This window comes from Myxine glutinosa, chromosome 1 (genome assembly GCF_964187855.1).
Source record: "Myxine glutinosa chromosome 1, kmMyxGlut1.1, whole genome shotgun sequence".
In the NCBI taxonomy this organism is placed as follows: domain Eukaryota; kingdom Metazoa; phylum Chordata; class Myxini; order Myxiniformes; family Myxinidae; genus Myxine; species Myxine glutinosa.
The window spans coordinates 128,221,964-128,243,244 of NC_136261.1; the positions used below are offsets into that span (position 1 = coordinate 128,221,964).

The window sequence follows — 21,281 nt, forward strand, 5'->3', positions numbered from 1 at the left end:
AAATCTAAGTATATACTGGAACTTTGTTTTAGGATATCGTGTTATTTGACAGTCCCTCTGAAGTTGGTAATTTAACCACATTCAGGCTGTGGGAAAGGGTGGGGGTCAAAATGACCTGAAATAGTCAAAATGACTCCCCAACCCCGCCAGAAGAAATTTTGTGATTTCCCCGTAACCCTTGCAAATTGCCAAATACTGTTTGACTTTTTTGAAGTCTTGCGCATCTTTTGATATCAAATGTATGCAAAAGTTTTAGTACAACTACTTCGACATATGTAAACCCCTATTACTTGTTAGTGTTGATGCAATGTGATACAATAACAAAAGATAATGCCAACAACTTTTTCATATGATACCCTATGTATGTGCTTAATTTCATGTCAATAAGTTACCCAGAGAGTGGAACCGAGGTTCCACATCTCAGAGAGTGCACCAGGGCTAGGGGGAAGTCGGATCGGGCTTCCCTAGAATAATTATATAATTAAACAACTAGACATTTTTTTCATGTCAGTCGGATGTTTCATCTCCGATATCTTACCAAGGGGTGGGGACACCCCTCTCACAGGCTAAGCATACTTTGATAAAAACCCAGCCTGAGTAGGGTTAAAGGATAGATGTGGATTAGTTGTATTGTTTTATTAAGTGAAGTAGTAAGACGTTGAAGCCTGCTTCTTCTTGCTTTTCTAGGCTCACTGCTCTGCACGTATTGGAATTAAGGGAAAATCATTTGTCGACACTGCCACAGTGAGTCATGGCTAATTTTTGAGGATACTGCATTTAAAAATAGAAATAAAAATTTGAGGCTTGAATGGCTGCACATTTGTTTTAAGATCACAGAAAGTCTTTCTCCAGCTCAGTCAGACCTTGCATTGCTCTTTGTGTAGGGATTGTCATGTGACTGTATTAATGACATACCTTTGAATTGTTCCTTAAGTAAGGGCACTAATCTGTCAATAGTCGAGCCCTCCGTGAAACATGAACTGTAGTTATGCGAAAATATCAAATGTTGGTAAACTTTATTGTTCATCTCTGTTAATATGTACAATACATTGCCCATGTACAATTAATCCAAAAGTTATTGCCCTTCAGGTCAATGGGAGCGCTGACTGAGCTGGAAAGGTTGGACATCGGTAGCAACGAGTTCCGTGAATGGGTGAGTAATGTTGGAAGTCTTAATGTGATGAACTATGAGTGTCGTTTTGCTTCTTCGGCATTATGCTCTTCCTGAGAAATAATTTCTGCCTCAGTTTATCGTTTGTGAAAATAAAATACAAGTAAAATAGCTGCGGGTGGGTTGACGGTAATCTCTTGAGGTAATTTTGGGGAGCCACTCTGATCAAAAATCGAAAAGGCCAAGACAAAACAATCCTGTGGACGATCAAGTAGAAGAGCTGAATCGGGTTTCAGAGCAATCTCTTGGTAAATAAGGGACAAGTATGGATCCGAAGTTTCAGGGAGTAACCCCCACTGGGAGCCCCCATGACCCGAAATCGAAAAATCGACACCCGAGCGATTGTGCGGGCTACTGTGTTGTATTCATGTGTCAAATTTCAGAACAATCAGCCGGATAATAAGGGAGGAGTAGCAAAAATAACAGAGTTAACAGACTGGACGGATGGGCGGACGGACAGACATCCGGACATCATGACCCATTTTATAAGTTAATCTCTGCAAAATCGACATGATATGACCTAATAATGTGTGTGTATATATAATTTGTTAAATGGAAATAATTCCCATGTGGGGGGTAATTGTCATTCTAAAATGCACCAATTCTATGTATATATGTATATACGTACGTATATACCTCAACCAAATTTTGTATAGGGGTACCTCTGAGCTGGTAATATATCTATATATGTCAGCCATTTTGGTGCTAGGTAATTTGTAAGCCTCTTCTGAAGTGTTGTAGTCACAATCGCCATGCCCTCGCTGTATGTTTTCTGTTCAGTGTAAAACAACCCAAGTGACTTAAGGGGATCATCAAATATCAAAAGGTTGGAGCTGATGGGTGGTCATGGGCCTTGTGAAGGCGTCAGTATGTATAAGCTTCAGGATTCCGGTGTCAGCCAATGGGCCAGTGCAATTTGAGTTATCCGATCTATATAACCAAGATGTATTGTACATGCACAATGCGCATAAGAAGTAGGAATATTTTTGCTTCATGTAGGTCACCCGGGTTGTTTTTAAGGGGCCAAGTGGGATAAAATGCAGGGTTTTACACGCCATCAAACAAATGCACATATCTACACTCACAGACAAGCTACCCCCTACAAACCATATATCACTGAAAGCTGACAATCTGGAGAATACAAAAATTGAAGAATTGAGACAATACACCTTCAAATAAGGAAATAACATTTATTTTCCTCAACACAATTGAAAATTTACATTTTTGCATTTTGTCAGCAAAATTGTAACCCCATACAACGAACTCAGGCAATCTACTTTTTTTCCTCAGTTTTACATATTATAGGGATGTCCTAATATTTCAATGATGGCTTTTCTTCAAATCAGTTTATTTCAGCTGCACACTGATTATTTTTTGTAGAAACAGAAAAAGGTGACATTTTACTTCATTAATTTTTTTTAAAGTAGGGGTATCTCGAAAAGCCATCATTAATTCACTCAACACCTCAAACCTGACATTCTGACCAAATTTGAAGAAATTCTGATGATTAGTTTTTGAGTTATAACATGTTTATGAATATTCATCAGAGCACAGACTATAGAGTTTGCCAGTGTTTTTTAAACAGATTTTTAGGGATATTTAGGCCAAAAATCCACTTCCGGTTATGAAAAGGGTACTTCCGGTTTAACAAATGATTGACCTTTGACAATTAGACCCATATTTTCTGGAAAAATAGTTCAATTTTCACATTAAAAGGATTGATTTCTGAAAGAACATACATCATAGAGTATTTTGACATGAAAAAAAACAAAAAACTTTTACTCAAATTTTACCCCACTCGGCCCCTTAAGCGGTAAGCTGCTTCAATATTCGGCTATGTCCTTCCTTCCATCCATCCATCCACCCATCCATCCATCAAAAATGTAGAAGAACCTTTCTAAACCACTGTTTCATTTCGAAGGGTTCAAAGTGTAATTCTAGAGGGTTCTAAAGGGTAATTCTAGAGGATTTTAAAGGGTAATTCTCGAGGGTTCAAAAATCGTCTGTCCTTAATTTTTTTTGTATACTAAGTCGAAGGTCGTATAAATGCTAACACAAATGACATATAAAAAGGGAGCAGGAGAGAAGAGGAGGCAAGATAGGGAAGCACAACAATAGTAGGAAACCGGGACATCAGGAGATCTGAGGAAGAGAGGGCTGGGGTGGGGTAAACAACATGAACACTACAGGGACTTTCAAGAAAGAAAACAGGGAATTTGAAGGAGGTGGGTTTGGGGTGGATTAACAGAGGAGAGAAAAGATCATGGTTTTGGATGGGGGAAGATATAAGATGGTGGTGAACAGCTGTATTAAAGAATTGGAGAGAAGAGTGGGATTGAAGAGCATGTGGGAGTTTGTTCCTGTGGCGGGGAAAAAAGAGGAATGAAACACTCCAGGTGAGCAGAGAGTCTCGATTTTGGCAGTTTCACCAGAAGAGGATTGCTGGCAGATCTTGTGCATCCTGTGGAGATATTGGGGGGACAGAGTGTAGACAGCAGGGGGTGCAAGGCTGGAGAGGAGCTGGTAAAAGACAGAAAGACCACCAACCTGCTTGAGGTGAGAGAATTAAAGGCCCTCAGAATCAACTTCATTAAGGGACATCCCAAAAAATAGATTCTAAAAGCCTTGGTTTCTGCAGCGTGAAGCTGAGCTAGGTTTGAGGTAAGAGCATCAGTCCAGAGGGGAGAGCAGCATTCCATCACGCTGCGGATGAAAGCTTTGTATGTGGTGAGAAGCTCAGTAGTGTCAAGGAAGAACTTCACACAACATAGGATGCCCAGTTGGCGACTGGCTTTGGAGGTCAGCTTGGAAATGTGGATTTCCCAGGAAAGATCATGGCAGATAAAAAAAACCACCTTTAGAGGCCATTTGTCCCCGCAAGCGGGGGTTGGCCTTTTTCTGGGACCGTGGTTGTTGTTGTTTTTCGGCCCCCTTTTTGAAGCAATGTTTTACGGCCGGATGCCCTTCCTGCCGCCAACCCTTTTTGTCGCCTTTTACAACAAGCAGGGAATTACCAGTGAACTGGTACTCAATTAGCCGACCTCGGAAGGATGACAGGCTGAGTCAACCCCCCTGGCGTTAATTCAGCGATCGACCGGGATTCGAACCCAGGATCCTAGGATCCTAAGCCGGCACCCTAAACCGCGAGCCCAACACCAGTGTTAAAGATCATGGCAGATAGTAAGACCTAAAAGCTTGAGTGACAGAACTTCTTCGAAAGGATTGTTGAGAAAGTAAATGGGAGGGTTTTCCAGGCGATCTTTTCAGAGAGACATAGTGAGAGTGTGAGATTTGTCAAAATTGAAAGACATGTTCCAAGTGTTTGACCAGCTTGTAATTTTGCTAACACAAAGGAATGGAAAGTCTTCAGAATGGGAAGAGGCTCCTCTAACTTGTGAACCAGTGATGGGATTTTGACAAAATGTGGTTGAAGTATATATTATGATGAAAAGATTAACCGATTAGATTTTGTCATCAAGAGGTCAGAGGTCATTTCAGGTAAAAAATGTGAGACCTTTCTAACTTTGTTTCTAAGGTTTTTAGATCACTCTGAAACATCTAGCTGGCATTAAGTACAATTATGTAAATTGTCAGTGAAAGTGCGGAAAATTTTGTTGATGAAAATCCCATTCCTCGTAAATTTGGCCATTTGTGGTGTGTCCTGGTGTTGGCTTAGCGGTTAGGGTGCCGGCTTGGGATCCTAGGATCCTGGGTTCGAATCCCGGTCGATCGCTGAATTAACACCAGGGGGGTTGACTCAGCCTGTCATCTTTCCGAGGTCGGCAAATTTAGTACCAGCTTGCTGGGATGAATGATCCCGGTGTGTATTCCAGTTTAGAATAGGTACACCATATCCCTGCGCATCGTAAGAGGCGACTAAGGGTTGGCGCCAGGAAGGGTATCCGGCCATAAAAACATTGCCTCAAACAGGGAACCATGATTGTCATGGGGCCTGCAAGGCTGACCCCCGCTCTTGCAGGGAAAATGGCCTTAAAACGATCATTCATTCATTCATTCATATATGTGCAAAGCACCGATCAAACTGAGAACAGCTAAAGGTATTTAAATCAAGCTTTGTACAAGTGGGTATTATGATGTAATAATGCGGGTGGATGCATATCGGTTGACGTTGCGATGTCGAAGACTGCCTTTCTTGTTCTGTTATGCGTTTTGTTTGATATTAATAATCATAATTTGTTATTATTTTTATTTTGGCTTAAATACATTGACCCATGCACCTACTGTTCATATGTGGCTTTCCATTAATGATTAGTTTATCCACTATGTGGTCTGTGAAGTGTCAGTGCTTTTTATGAACACCTGGTGTTATTTTTAAAATGTTTGAATGATTAAAAAAACTTTTTTGCTATCTTCCCCAGCCGACTCCATTGGAAGAGCTGTTTTCTTTAAAGGAGCTGTGGATGGATTCCAATCAACTGGCTGTACTCCCTGAGGTGAGTAAAAAGTCAAATCTGTCTTGTCTCTTACCATTACCACTCAAACATTTTCCCTTCGCTATCTCATTCTCGCCTTCCTCCAACCCCAAGCCTTTAAGTGCGTTGATGGGTGGGGAATGGATGGGTAGGGGGTTATGTTTCGGATGGAGTTGTTTTTACTGGCATTGTCTTTGTTATTATTTTGCTATCCCATCTTTTATTTTAAGTTCTTTGCTTTTCCTTTCTTTTTCTTCCCATTAGCCCTTTGACTGTCGGACCTTTTTCTCTTGAACTCCAACCTTTCCACTTTCGATATGTTTAATGCGAGCTTCTGCAGAGAACTACAGCTTGGAGCAGTGATGGCCTGAAATGGTATCTGTGGAATGTCTTTCCTCCCAGCAACATTTTTCCAGCCTTGGCATCTTTACAGTGTCTGGCCTGTCTGTGAGATATTTCTCATCTTCTTTGTTCCTTATGCCAGAGGATCCTTTTATCTTCTTTCCCTTTCACAGGTGTTCCATTTGTGCTATGTGATGTGTTATTCTGTCCATTGTGTCCTTTGTACAGTGTGTGTGTGTGTGTGTGTGTGTGTGTGTGTGTGTGTGTGTGTGTGTGTGTGTGTGTGTGTGTGTGTGTGTGTGTGTGTGTGTGTGTGTGTGTGTGTGTGTGTGTGTGTGTGTGTGTGTGTGCGTGCGTGCGTGCGTGCGTGCGTGCGTACATGTTCACTCGTTCTTTCGTTCAACCTAAACATGAATTGCTATCATATAGAAAGAATTCACTCCTTTTTCTTTAAACTTCTCCTGGCACCTCGCCTAGTTCACAGAGAGGACGAAAATGAATATTACTTTCCTACCTCGTGTCTATTTGTACATGAGGCTCCCCTGCTCTAGCAGGGAAAATGGCCTTAAAATGCCTGTGGTTGTTGTTGTTGTTGTTGTTGTTGTACCTCGTGTCTATGTCAACTCTGCCTCCCCTCACGGCATACATAAACAAAAGAAAACTTCTAATTGGTCCCTGGTTTACAGAAAAATGTTCTAAGCTACTCAAGCACATGGTCCATGCTAATTAATCATCTTTCTAATATGTACCTCTTCCAATGTAACCAAAGATAGCTCAGATGGCAGAGTGCTGGTATGGTTCACCAGAGGATCTGGGTTCGATTCCTGGTCTGGGCATGTAATTTTCTCACATATGTCAATTAAATATGCACTACATGACCAAAAGTATGCGGACACCCCTTCAAATTAGTGGATTCGGCTGTTTCAGCCACACCCATTGCTGACAGGTACATATAATCAAGGACACAGCCATGCAATCTCCATAGACAAACATTGGCAGTAGAATGGGCCGTACTGAAGAGCTCAGTGACTTTCAACGTGGCACCGTCATAGGATGCCACCTTTCCAACAAGTCAGTTCGTCAAATTTCTGCCCTGCTAGAGCTGCCCCAGTCAACTGCAAGTGCTGTTATTGTGAAGTGGAAACGTCTAGGAGCAACAACAGCTCAGCCGCGAAGTGGTAGGCCACAGAAGCTCACAGAACGGGACCGCCGAGTGCTGAAGCGCGCAGCACGTAAAAATCGTCTGTCCTCAGTTGCAATACTCACTACCAAATCCCAACCTCCCGCTGGAAGCAACGTCAGCACAACAACTGTTTGTCGGGAGCTTCATGAAATGGGTTTCCATGGCTGAGCAGCAGCACACAAGCCTAAGATCACCATGCACAATGCCAAGCCAGCTGGAGTGGTATATAGCTTGCCGTCATTGGACTCTGGAGCAGTGGAAACGCGTTCTCTGGAGTGATGAATCATGCTTCACCATCTGGCAGTCTGACGGACGAATCTGGGTTTGGCAGATGCCAGGAGAACGCAACTGCCCGAATGCATAGTGCCAACTGTAAAGTTTGGTGGAGGAGAAATAATGTTCTGGGGCTGTTTTTCATGGTTCGGGCTAGGCCACTTAGTTCCAGTGAAGGGAAATATTAATGCTACAGCATACAATAACATTCTAGACGATTGTGTGCTTCCAACTTTGTGACAATAGTTTGGGGAAGGCCCTTTCCTGTTTCAGCATGACAATGGCCCTGTGCACAAAGCGAGGTCCATACAGAAATGGTTTGCCGAGATTGGTGTGGAAGAACTTGACTGGCCTGCACAGAGCCCTGACCTAAACCCCATCAAACACCTTTGGGATGAATTGGAATGCCGACAGCAAGCCAGACCTAATCGCCCAACATCAGTGCCCGACCTCACTAATGCTCTTGTGGCTGAATGGAAGGAAATCCCCACAGTAATGTTCTAACATATAGTGGAAAGCCTTCCCAGAAGAGTGGAGGCTGTTATAGCAAAGTGGAGGCTGTTACAGGCAGCAAATGGGGGGGACCAACTCCATATTAATGCTCATGAATTTGGAATGAGATGTGTGATGTTTTGGGTGTCCACATACATTTGGTCATGTGTGTGTGGTTGAAAGGATCGAAACCTCGAGGAAGAACGGTGCCCAGATGATGATCCGTGCAGTCGGGAAAACCAGTCAATTGCTTACAGGTTAAGGTTCTTGCTTTAGGTAGAGGAACTGTTTTGAGGCTTACAATTTAAATAAAGTTGAATATGGGATGTTGTGAAATTAACATCATTTACAGAAATCCTTTAAATTATATTTATATTTAAGTTTAGGAACAACCGATACTCTACAATTAATTAAATGCATTTTAAAATACGAATTGAAAAAGAGAAATTAGAATTGAAAATCACAAGAGGTAGAGTTGTGAGGAACAAAAATAAAATAAACAAGATGCGTGTGTGTGTGTGTATATATATATATATATATATATAATTATATATATATATATATAATTATATATATATATATATATATATATATATATATATATATATATATATATATATATATATATATATATATATATATATATATATATTGTTACAGACGCGGCTTTAGATGTTATATTGACCGAGCGGTGGTGTATTTAACCGCGTCCGAACAGTTACTCCCCGATTAGAACCCGATTCCACCCGACGTTGACCAGATCGCCCCACAGATATTCAATCGGGAAACCTCTAAAGCGACCGAAAGAGAATGAAAAAGAAGAAGAAGAAGAATACGGAGGAAGAACAGATTTATTATACACACACAGCAATGGATGGAAGAAGCAGTAACACAGCGAATCGTTAACTTACACTATTCATTTTTACTTAACCCCAAGACAACGAGCAGGACAGGACGTTCACACTTACACAGGGGATAATGCAGGCAGGTAGGGCTTGAGGTGGATTGCTTGAGAGGGAGGCAAAGTCGGGAGGCAGCAGCTCGCAATTCCTCGCGGTTTTGGCGGGAAAACCCTCCGTCGTGTATCCGCTGCGGTAGACGTCACGCGCTGGTTCGGCACACCTGCTCCTCTTCTTGTGGTGGAGCCGTCTCCCTCCTTTCAGCGCGTCTCTCCAAAGCTGGTTTCCTTGCCGAGTACCTCTCCTCTTTGGCTTGGAGCGTTTCGCATCTCACCGCTCCTCTTGGTGCAGCCTCTTTGCTCATCTCCCAGGTCATCTCCCAAGGCCTCTCTAGTCAAGCAGTCCCTTACAGTCGCTTTTATCACCTCGGGCGAAATCAAGCCGCCGGCTCCGAGGGCACGCCTACCGGGTCGCTCACCGCGGTGCTGATTGGCTGTTAGGGCTGGCTCACTCCTCCCCCCCTTATGACGAGGTGGAGACACGCCTTTCTTCTCCGACTCAAAGCACATGGGCAATGGCGGCCTGCGGGATTGAAAACAACTCCCCTTTTGAAAGGAACTTTGGAGAGCGGAGATGTTTGGGGAAATTGGAAGGGCCTACGCTTATTTTGTTTGATACAATGCAAAGTCAATCTAGTGGGAAACACATATTTAGCCTACATGGAATAAGGAAATACACTATTTAAAAGATATATCGTGACCTGCGTGTAAGTTTCATGGAATTAACTAGGAGGACGGCTGCGACCATTATTTACATTACGAGGATGTTACCATACTTTTGTAACGTTCACATTGTAACGTTTCCACATTCGTTACACTTCCTCCAAAATTGTTACACTTCTCAAAAACCGTTACACTTCTCAAATTCGTTACACACTTCTCAAAATCGTTACAATATATATATATATATATATAAACATATATACACACACACACACTGTATTTATTTATTTTACGGACGTGTTTACAGTTTTTACGTTAAAAAGAAGACCGGTGAAAAACTGGAGGTAAAACATTTAAAGAAGCAGTTCCGTGATACTTGCCTGTAATCATAAAGCTTCTATTTATTATGTACCTATGTACGAAACATGTTTTGTTACTGCTTACACAATGTGTAAGCATACCCCACGTGTGTGTGTGTGTGTGTGTGTGTGTGTGTGTGTGTGTGTGTGTGTGTGTGTGTGTGTGTGTGTGTGTGTGTGTGTGTGTGTTTTATAGTTATTGTTGGTGTGCTAAGTTTTTAGTTAGTGTGTTAGTGTTGTTTGTTTGTGTGTGTGTGTGTGTGTGTGTGTGTGTGTGTGCACGAGTGTTCGTGTGTGCTTGTTCGTGTGTGCTTGTTCGTGTGTGCTTATTCGTTAGTGCGTGTTAGTGTGTGTTAATGCATGTTAGTGTGTGTGTGTGTGTGTGGTAATTAGTGTTAGTGTGTTTAAGTGTTATCTTCATTTGTGGGTTTCACATGGATTTTCATTTTATTTTCAACTTTAAGGCCTCTCCCATACAGTCCACCATCTCCTTGCAATGCCCATCTCTTTAGATCACTCTGAAACATCTAGCTGGCATTAATTACAATGATGTAAATTGTCAGTGAAAGTGTGGAACACTTTGTTGATGAAAATCCCATTCCTCATAAATTTTGCCATTTCCCCATTAAGCCTAAACTTAAAAGTTGATCCGCAGTGCAGCTGCATCTCCAGATGCCTTATGATATGCTAATTAAACTTATTGTCCATGGCAAATTGTGCAGTCTCACCCACAATACTTGCCTGGGGGTGGGGTGACATTCTATGAGAAGAGTGACTGTGCATGCAATAGGTTTTATTTTTGGATTTGCAAATGCTTATTGTTGCTACAATTATTATTATTATTATTATTTTTTGCTTATGAATAAAAATGGTTTCAGCTGTCAGTGATTTTTCATTCATTTGTTCTGGCTTTACAGGCCGTTGGCCGTTTGGAGCAGCTCACTTATTTGGACGTGTCCAAAAACCAGCTGGAGCACTTGGAACCAGGCATCACTGGATGCAGTAACTTGCAAGACCTATACCTGTCTTCAAATATCCTACAGACTCTCCCAGATAATCTGGGTATGTTTCCTGCCTTTCTCTCCTCTCCCCCTTTTGCCAACCAAAAGCCTCTCAAGCTCAGCAGCATTTGTGGTTTATTTAGAGTTTGACTTGCAGCAAGAAGTGGTTAAATAAGTCAACAAGAAATGGTCAAATAAGTCACGTCTATTGTTGTTCACACAAGCAGTTTCAAAAAGAAAACACGTCCATACCAGATTGAGATTCACGGAAGAGTGAGGTGACAGAGGGAAAAGAGGCAACTTAGTTAAGTGGCGCCTGCAAAGCACCGATCAAACTGTTTTATAGGCATGCCAGAAATTGAACCCAGCTGTGACAACTCAAAGGTAATTGCGCTCCCTCTGTTTTTACCATTGCTCAAGTATTTCCAGGAATTTTTCTTTCGTGTGTGTGTGTGTGTGTTTGTGTGTGTGTTGGCGTGTTTGTGTGTGTGTGTGTGTGTGTGTGTGTGTGTGTGTGTGTGTGTGTGTGTGTGTGTGTGTGTATTTATGTAATATGTATGTGTATTTATTTATTTATATATTTATTTATATACCGTATATGTATTTCATTTTTCCCGTGATAATTTAAGAATGACTAAGGGTATCTAAGTCAGACTTGGTACAGGTACTGTAGGTATAATACAAAGATGAACCGATTAGATTTTGGGGTCACAAGGTCGATGGTCAGAGGTCCTGTTAGGTAACAATTATGTTACCGCGCTAACTTGTGAACGAGTAATGTGATTTTGACCAAACTTGGTGCAAGTGTATGTTATGATGCAAAGATGAAATAACTGATTAGATTTTGGCATCAAGAGGTCAATGGTCAGAGTGTGTAATGGGTTTTCGTTACCATGATAACTTAAGAATGGCTGAAGGGAACTAAGTCTAACTTGGTACAAGTATGTATAATGATGTAAAGATAAACGGATTATATTATGGGGTCAAGAAGTCAAAGGTGCCATTCAGTAAAAATTCTGGCACTGCGGTAAAGTGTGAACCCAGTGATAGGATTTTGACGAAACTTCGTATAAGTGTATGTGCGTAGCAAGCACAACCCGTCACTTTTCTGGCGGGATTAAGAGAGTAGGCGGGGGTGGGGGGTGGGGGGGGGAGGGAGGAGGAAGAGTGAGGATAAGAGAGGAGATGGTGGGGGGGGGGGGGGTGAGAAATGAGTGGAGGGAGACGGGAGGGTTACCTAGACTGTACAGGTTACCAAATTTGACCTAATATATATGCACTCCGACAAAATAGTTTTTTTGCCTTAACATTGTCTTGAATGTCAATTTGGCATCTGACTTGGGACAGCTGGTTTGGAAAGCGATAGCAAGCTGATTGGTCGTAGAACGTACCGTAGGAGGATGGGGTGGGGGAGTTAACTTTCCGATGTTAACTTTCCCTATATGATGGGTTTTCCCAAAGTGTATAATATTTCGATTATATACTTTAATTATTCCGTGAGAGTAAATAGTGTTTCCAAGGCCAGGTTTTATGAGTAGGCCAAATCCAAAAGACCGCTGTGAGGTGTAGTTGGGCTGACCAATGATAAAGCCTTTCATGAAGGTAATCCTTAATTATCTTCAAAAGGGGTATTTTCAGTTATCCAAACACCCAGTTTTCATTCATGCACTCCTTTGGATCTCCCTTAGTATGCATGCAAAGTTTGGGGCCGCTAGGGTTCATAGTTTTGGAGTTATGGAGGAGACATACGAAGAGTTCAGATGCAAAAACAGATATATCCATTGTTGTTGAAATGAGAAAATCAAGATTTTCTGCTGTGCATTCCAGGTGAAACCCATCAAAATGACATGGGCTGTATCTTAATCAGTAAATATGAGATAATAAAATGGCAGGATTTCAAAAATTAAAATTTATTAGAAAAATAAATTTTTGGTGATTTTGAACACGTTTTCCCGCAAAAACAGATAACTCCATGGGTCGTTTTCTGTCAAAAACAGATATATCCAAATGTCACTTTTAGACAAGTAAAAGTGGTATGAAATGACCAGAATGTCATTCTTATGGCAAGTATGATGTGGCATAATAATAAAATTAATACCAAAAAGGCTTCAACGCCCCCAAAACCAGTTTTGTCAGTTTTCTGTTGCTGATAAATTTACGGGTAAGAATCAATCTTTTGCAGACGACCACAGCCACCGAGGACACTCTCATGTCACTATCCAAAGTCACCATCGCAAGTCAGCAGTATCCCAAGTAACATCACAAATCAGCAGTATCCTAATCCACCAACACAAATCAGCAGTATGTATGTCAGCATCACAAGTTCCCAGTACACAAGTTCCCACCAAGATTTTTCGCAGTGTGCCGCCCTGTGGCGTTGGCAAAAACTGCATGCAAATCGGACCTGGCAGGAGTAATGACCTGCCGGTGGATTAAGGGGTCTCACTCCTATTAAGAGGAGTGGTCCCACCTGTATGACCATGCATTGTGGCCCTTCGGGGGCATGATGCATGCGTTTGAATGACCATGTGCTTCCCCCTCGGGGTTGAGGCGCATGTGTATTGTTTTGGGGACAGCCTTGTTGACGATGTGCCTTGACCATGGGGTCAAGGTGCACGTCCAAGGCTGTTCAAATGTTTGAGTTTTTACCTTTTTTCACTGCAAAAAAGGCAGGCCTTCGCGCGGGCCCTAAATGCACAAGTTCCCAGTACAACACTCCAAAATCAGAATCATAAACCTGGCAGTAAGCAGTGTTGGCAGTATCACAAGTTGACGGGCTGTCCACTGAGTACGTACACGGAGTCACCTCACCCGGTACACCAAATTTGCAAAAGTAGAACTGACAAAATGATAGTATCATTCAAGCCTTAACAGGGGTTTGCCATCCTGAAACATTCCAGTCTGTGTGTGTGTGTACTTTATGGAGCAGTCCCCCTACCCCCCCCCCCCCCCAATGCACAAACATGAATAACGAACAACATGACATCACAGATGATGTCAGAGAGCAGATCCGACAACAGCTGAGCATGTAATGGAATATCACAAAAATCAGTTTTCAAGCCTATACTAGCACTGAAAGGGTACATCACTGACCGACTGAAAAGGTGTGTTCGCCTCCTGATGATCAGGAGGCGAACACACCATTTCAGTCACAATAACCTTTCAAAAAATTTCCCAATCGGAGTCCAGCTCGGAAACTGATTTCTGCAACATTCCACTAATACTGATAAGCGGAAATCGGATAACCCTGCCACACTTGGCACTAGGTTCATGGAATCACACAAACTCTATTCTTCATCACTGCTCTCATCTAAGTCCTGTCTCCCAACATTCTGTCCAACATCAGCCAAGGCATTCTCATAAAATTCTCTGACTCCTTCACCAGCACCAAGTTCATTGATCAGCTTCAGGACATCCGTTTTCTTAGCTTCCTTCACGCAATTGACCATTGGACTCAGAACAGGCTTGAATGATTCCCATTTTTTTCCACTTTTCAAAACACTGTGATAGCAAAAGTCAAGACTGTAGACTTGTTTGAATCCAAGTTTGTCCCCATCTATCTCGAGCACCCTGGCCTGACTGATTTTGAATGAACGGGATGAGGAGCAGTGACCTGTCGCTGCGGACTTGAAATCATAGCAAGCCCAATCAGTGCCATAAACATGAACATTTCCATGCTTTCGTAAAATATCGAGGTACTCAGATGGAAGCAGAATGGTGTCCTTCTTCCGAATGTCCTGTTCAATCCGGCCAAAAGCACGGTCAGCAGGGAGGAAGCTATGACCACGTATCGGAAAGTTGTACTCGATTTTCAGATCCCTAAATTTCTGCTTCCTTAATGCAAAGAGCATGGACAAAACATTGATATTTTTGTTTTGCCCATAGCAGGAATCAGAAAATAGCCGCAGTGTTTTAAACTGAGACAGTTCTTCATGGACTACAGTTCCGAAGTAATGCTGAAGGGCAGATGCCACCATGTTGCTGTCCTTTCTGTTCTGATTTTCCAGCCAGACGAACAGATGAATGTCCTTCTTCCCTTGTGGCTGGCCTCGCCCACGGTGACGAACAACACCAAAAACATACAGATACAGTTGGTGGGAATAATACATCTGTCCAATGGGTGATTTGGGTAGAACGAGGTTCTCCATGATGTCGAAACAGACAGTGAAGGTATCCCCAACTGCATTCATAATGTCGTAAAACTTGTGTCCCCTGCGACGATGGAGGAGATACATGGCTGATGTTTCACGTTTCTCCTTATCAGATAGCTCTGGATCTTTTAACTTTATACGGTATTTCACACAGGAACTGCATACATCTTTCGCAGGGTGTCCAAAGCCAAGGTTAAAATCATACACGAAGACACTAGTAGAATGCGTACGAAATCTGGGCATGATTCTGATCCGCGAACAATCGATGCATCTTCTTGACACTGAGATCTGTCAGTAGGTACTTCCGGCCAGGGGCACCATGCCGTGCATAGTGACTGGCTCGACAAGTAAAAGTCCCGATGTGCTGCCGTACTGCTGCCTTTCTCTCATTATTCTCCTCGACCTTGCGGGCACCGCCACAGTTCTCCTGCCGGGCTACTCCCTTTTCGAACCAGTACTTCGCTATGTTGGATACTCGATCTTTTTTTACACCTGAAATGACAATGAAAAATTATGAAGCAAGCCAGAAAAAACAGTTGGCAATTTAAGCACCAGGTAAGATTATTTTTCAAATAAAATGTACGACGGACAATGGACATGATGGAAACTGTCATGTTGCAGCACAAAACTTCATTGAAAAGAACCAGTGCTTTTGAAAACCAAACAAGATTGCAAAATGTAAATCAAAATTATGATCCAGACAGCAGTGGATGCATGCATAATGTTATAGAATAACATGACAATTTAATAACTGGCCACTCTCATCATGAAAATAAATAACTACTGTGCCTTGCCCTGGCCCCTGCAGTGGTTGTGGTCAGAAGGGGGGGGGGGGGGTGGGGAGGGGTCAAGAAGTGACCCATCCTGACATGACCAGAAACGCTGAAAAAAAGAGCATTAATTATTTTTATAGATCTGGAAAAATACTCACAAAAGATGCTGAGGAATGATGCCTTTGTGGGAGCTGTGCTCGCACGATAAAGTCAGACAAAATGGACGACACAGGAACGAAGTTTCACCGAGCTATTTATTTTAGCTCAACACGAAAGAACTCAAAAGCACTGAATCAGCCCATCGAACGGGCGGCAATTAAGGCAAACTCAACACACAAAAAGCCACGCCTCTCAGGCGGGGTGTGGTATGCAAATAGGTAAGCCACGCCTCTCAACGGGGCGTTGTATGCAAGACAAGTGTTCGCCCGGGAAAGGCAAGTCTGGACATGCCCGGGCGAGTCCGGACAAGTGACCGCTCGCCGGTTGCGTCATCGGCCGGTGCTAGGTAATTGTGCCATGCTTCCGGTAACCGCTACATGCGCCCCCCCAGAATTAACGTGCACCGGGAGAGTCAGTTTGAGGGGGGTCCTGATGACCCGGCCTAAACGACCCCTGGCGATTCGTGTGGGGGTGGTAGGTGGCGTGGCGGTGGATGGTCGGGCGGGGGGCTTGGTTGACGGGGGACGGCCCCGTCGTGGAGGAAGGGCCAACCGTGGAGGTTGGTCGAGGTCCAAATGGGCCGGCTTGAGGCGGTCCACGGAGATTGGGTCCGGCTTGCCGCCAATGTCGATGATGAATGACTTGTCGTCCCTCTTCAGGACCCGGAAAGGTCCATCGTACGGCGGCCGGAGCGGCCCCCAGTTTGCATCGTGCCGGATAAAAACGTACTCCGCAGTGCGAAGTGCTGGGGGGACGTGAGGTTGGGGGCAGCCGTGGTGGGACGTGGGCACAGGGGCAAATCTCCTGGCGGCCTCCTGGAGGACCGAGCGTTGGCGAGCCGCGGACCAGGGGCCGGTGGCGTCAGGGATGAATTCGCCCGGCACGTGCAGTGGCTGGCCGTCGACCAGCTCGGCGGTGGAAGCCTGGAGGTCCTCTTTAGGGGCCGTTCGGAGGCCCAATAGGACCCACGGGAGCCTGTCGGCCCAACCGTCCTCCTGGAGGCTGGCCCTGAGAGCGGCCTTCATCGAGCGGTGGAACCGCTCGCACAAGCCTTTGGCTTGGGGGTGGTAGGCCGTGGTGCGGTGAAGCTTGACCCCCAAGGCCTGGGCGACCGCGCCCCAAAGCTCGGAGGTGAATTGCGGGCCTCTGTCGGAGGAGATGTCCGAGGGGGCGCCGAAACGGGCAATCCAAGTGCCAATGAAGGCCTGCGCCACGTCGGCGGATGTTGTTGATGCCAGCGGGACGGCCTCCGGCCACCTGGTGGTCCTGTCCACCATCGTGAGGCGGTGGGTGAAGCCCCACGAGGAGGGAAGGGGTCCCACCAGGTCCACATTGACATGGTCGAAGCACCGCGCGGGCACGTCGAATGGTGCCAACGGGGCCTGGGTGTGCCGATGGATCTTCGCTCGCTGGCAGGCGACACAGGCATTGGCCCAGTCGCGGACGTCTTTACGGAGCCCGTGCCAGATGAATTTCGCTGCCACGAGCTTCTGTGATGCTTTCCGGCCCGGGTGGGAAAGGTCGTGGAGGGCGTCAAAAATGTGCCGCTGCCATCCGGTGGGCACGATGGGGCGAGGTTGGCCCAGGGAAACATCGCACAGGAGAACTGTGCCTGTGTCCTCAAAGGGGACGTCGGCCAACCGCAGGCATGTGTCCGCTGTCCGGAGGGCTTGCACCGTGGGGTCGGCGGTCTGGTCGGCCACCATGCGGGCGAAGTCCACACCCAGGTGGACGGCGTTCGCGCCGGACCGGGAGAGGCAATCGGCCACAGCGTTGTCCTTGCCCGCAACGTGCCGGATGTCCGTCGTAAATTCGGACACGGCGGAGAGGTGGCGCTGCTGGTGGGCCGACCACGGCTCCGTAACCTTGGCCATGGCGAAGACCAGGGGTTTGTGATCCACAAACGCCGTGAACGGGCGGCCCTCCAAAAGATGGCGGAAGTGGCGAACAGCCAGGTAAAGGCCGAGGAGCTCGCGGTCGAAAGCGCTATACTTGCACTCGTTAGGGCGAAGCTGCCGGCTGAAGAAGGCCAGCGGTTGCCAAGCCCCGTTCACCCACTGTTCATGCACTGCGCCCACCTCGTAGTCGGAAGCGTCCGTGGTGAGGGCGATGGGTGCGTCGAGCGCCGGGTGTGCCAGCATGGTCGCGTTGGCGAGGGCCAGCTTAGCGCCCGTGAACGCTGCGTCCATCTCTGTGGTCCAGGCGACGTCGTGCTTGGCCGGCTTGCCCCGGAGGGCTTCGTACAGGGGGGCGCATGAGTTGGGCGGCGCGAGGCACGAACCGGTGGTAAAAATTTACCATCCCCAAAAATTCCTGTAGGGCATTGATGGAGCGGGGGCGCGGGAAACTTGTGACTGCCTCCACCTTGGTAGGCAGCGGTACGGCCCCGCGCTTCGTGATGCGGTGCCCCAGGAAGTCGACGGCCGTTACGCCAAACTGGCATTTCGCCGGGTTGATGATGAGGCCGTGCTGGCCGAGGCGCTCAAAAAGCGTGCGCAGGTGGATGAGGTGCTCTGCCCGGGAAGTGCTGGTGACGAGAATGTCGTCCAAGTTGACGAAAAGGAAGGTGAGGTTGCGCAGCACGCTGTGCATCAGCCGTTGGAAGGCCTAGGCCGCGTTCTTAAGGCCGAACGGCATGCGAAGGAACTCGAAGAGGCCAAAAGGTGTAATTACCGCCGTTTTCGGCACGTCGGCCGGCCGGACGGGTACCTGCTGGTAGCCCCGAATGAGGTCGACCTTGGAAAAGATCACCCGCCCCGCGAAACGGGCGGAAAAGTCCTGTATGTGTGGTATCGGGTACCGGTCGGGGGTGGTGGTGTCGTTGAGGCGGCGGTAATCGCCGCATGGTCGCCATCCGCCACCCGGTTTGGGCACGATGTGCAGGGCAAGGCCCACACGCTATTCGAGGTCCGCACAATGCCCAATCGCTCCAGCGCGTCGAATTCCGCCTTCGCCACGGCGAGTTTGGCCGGGTCGAGGCGGCGAGCCCTGGCGTAGACCGGTGGACCTGTGGTCGGGATGTGGTGATTGACGCCGTGTTTGACGGCGACGGCCGAAAACGTCGGCTGCGTGAGGGCGGGAAACTCGGCGAGTAGGCGGGTGAAATCGTCCACGGCTGGGAGCTTTCAGCCTAGCTTGGTCGGAGCGGAGCCGCTCAATAAGCGAGCGAGCTGAAGGTCTCCGCGTTGATGAGCCGACGCCGTTTGACGTCGACCAAAAGCCCATGCGCCTCAAGAAAATCTGCACCCACCAAGGCCATGGGCACGCTCGCCGTGATGAAGTCCCACTTGAAGCGCTGGCCCCCGAAGCAGAATGCGTCGCTGCACGAACCGAAGGTGCGGATGGAGGAGCCGTTTGCGGCGACCAAGGCGGGGCCACACAGCGCGGCCTGTTTGTCCTGCACCGAGGCGGGTATCACGCTCAGCTGAGCGCCGGTGTCACACAAAAAACGCCGCCCGGACTCTGTGTCCCTGATAAACAGAAGGCTGCCTGAATGGCCGACGCTCATGGCAGGCAGCGAGGGCCGGCCTGGTCGTTTCCCGACCCGCCGAAAGTGCACGGTGGGCGGCACGTTCTGGCCTTCTGCCCGAACCTGGCGTGGTAATCGGACATGGTCCGCTCTGGTGGAGGCTCCGGCGGTCGCGTCGGGTTCGGTCGACGGGGCGTCGCGGCGGCCGCTGCCGTCAGTGGCGTGGACTCGGCCGGGGGTGGTGCCGGTCGTGGCGCGGGCGTTGCTTCGGTCGGCCCAGGGTTCCAGGCGGCCGCTCCGACGTGTCGCCTGCCCGAGAAAAATTTATCGGCCTCCTTGGCCAGGGCGCGAGGGTCCGTGATGGGCGAGTTAGCCAAAGCTAACCGTACCTGCCCGGGTAGCCGCCGGAGGAACAGCTCGCGGAAGAGGAAGTCCGGGCTGTGGTCGCCGAGAAGAGCAAGCATGTGGTCCATGCGTTCGGATGGACGGGCCTCGCCCAGCTCTGGGAGGTCCAGTAGTTGTCGCGCGCGTTCGGTCTCCGTGAGTCCAAACGCACCGAGGAGTAGGCCTTTGAGCACGCCGTATTTGTCGGCGTTCGGCGGGTGCTGTAGGAAGCTCAGGACCCGGGCAGCGGTGGAGGCGTTGAGCGCGGAGACCACATGGTGGTAGCGCGTCGTGTCCTTCGTAATTTTCCGCAGGGCGAATTGAGAAGCGGCTTGAGCAAACCAAATGGCCGCGTGCGACTCCCAAAAGCCCGGGAGCTTCAAAGCTACAGCTGACTCCATCGCCGTGTTCTTCGAAAGGGGTCACCAATTGTGGGAGCTGTGCTCTCACGATAAAGCCAGACAAAATGGACGACACAGGAACGAAGTTTCACCGAGCTATTTATTTTAGCTCGACACGAAAGAACTCAAAAACACTGAATCAGCCCATCGAACGGGCGGCAATTTATAAGGCAAACTCAACACACAAAAAGCCACGCCTCTCAGGCGTGGCGTGGTATGCAAATAGGTAAGCCACGCCTCTCAACGGGGCGTGGTATGCAAGACAAGTGTTCGTCCGGGAAAGGCAAGTCTGGACACGCCCGGGCAAGTCTGGACACGTCAGGGCGAGTCCGGACAAGTGACCGCTCGCCGGTTGCGTCATCGGCCGGTGCTAGGTAATTGTGCCATGCTTCCGGTAACCGCTACACCTTGCACACTGGCACTTTCTGTCTATCTTCCGTCAGCACAAAGTATTTCACATCGATGTCCCTGCTCTTCTGCCTTGCTGGGTCATCCACCTTGGGCCTACGGCGTTGAGCTGCCTTAATGTTCATGTACGATAGGAGTATGGCATCCTGCTTCACTTTCTCAGCCGTCGTAAACAGGAGCCCATGCACGGAACCCACATCATCGTCAGTCAGTGTAGATGCCATGCACAAATCAGAGTTATGTACATAAGCTACACACGGAATTTTTCCGATCTAACTGTGCCGGCCTTTCTTCGCCACAGAATGAACAGATTCCTCTGGACAGCGCTTCTTCGTCCGCCCAGGTGGCGAGAGCATCACTGGCTCTTCGATTTCATCAAATTCCTGCATTATTCCTTGCAAATTACAGCAGTTTTTAACGATAAATCGGACAGAATTTCACTCGATTCGACGATGCACAGGGCGCAGACATGTTGGATGAAGTAAACAAGCCACGTACGCTGATTGGCTGAATGGATGTATCGGGGTTTGGGAAAGTACGGCCTCGGCGCTTATCGTTTTCTGAAACGAAATGCGATCTTGAATGGGAAAATACGTGGACGCTATCGGGTTTTGAGAGAAAATGATTTGACTACTGAAACGGAGGTATTGAAACATATACT

The 21,281-nt window shown here is 47.0% G+C and overlaps 1 protein-coding gene across 9 annotated transcripts in view; it reads left to right on the forward strand.

Moving 5' to 3' along the window:
* Positions 1–21,281, forward strand: part of LOC137428300 (leucine-rich repeat-containing protein 7) — a 252,817-nt gene that overhangs the window by 145,005 nt on the left and 86,531 nt on the right. For all 9 annotated transcript variants that reach the window (XM_068118239.2, XM_078777036.1, XM_068118245.2 and 6 more), the window contains 4 exons: positions 688–744; positions 1,090–1,153; positions 5,551–5,625; positions 10,792–10,936. In XM_068118239.2, coding sequence (XP_067974340.2) covers positions 688–744; positions 1,090–1,153; positions 5,551–5,625; positions 10,792–10,936 — 341 coding nt within the window. The remainder of the gene's footprint in view (positions 1–687; positions 745–1,089; positions 1,154–5,550; positions 5,626–10,791; positions 10,937–21,281) is intronic.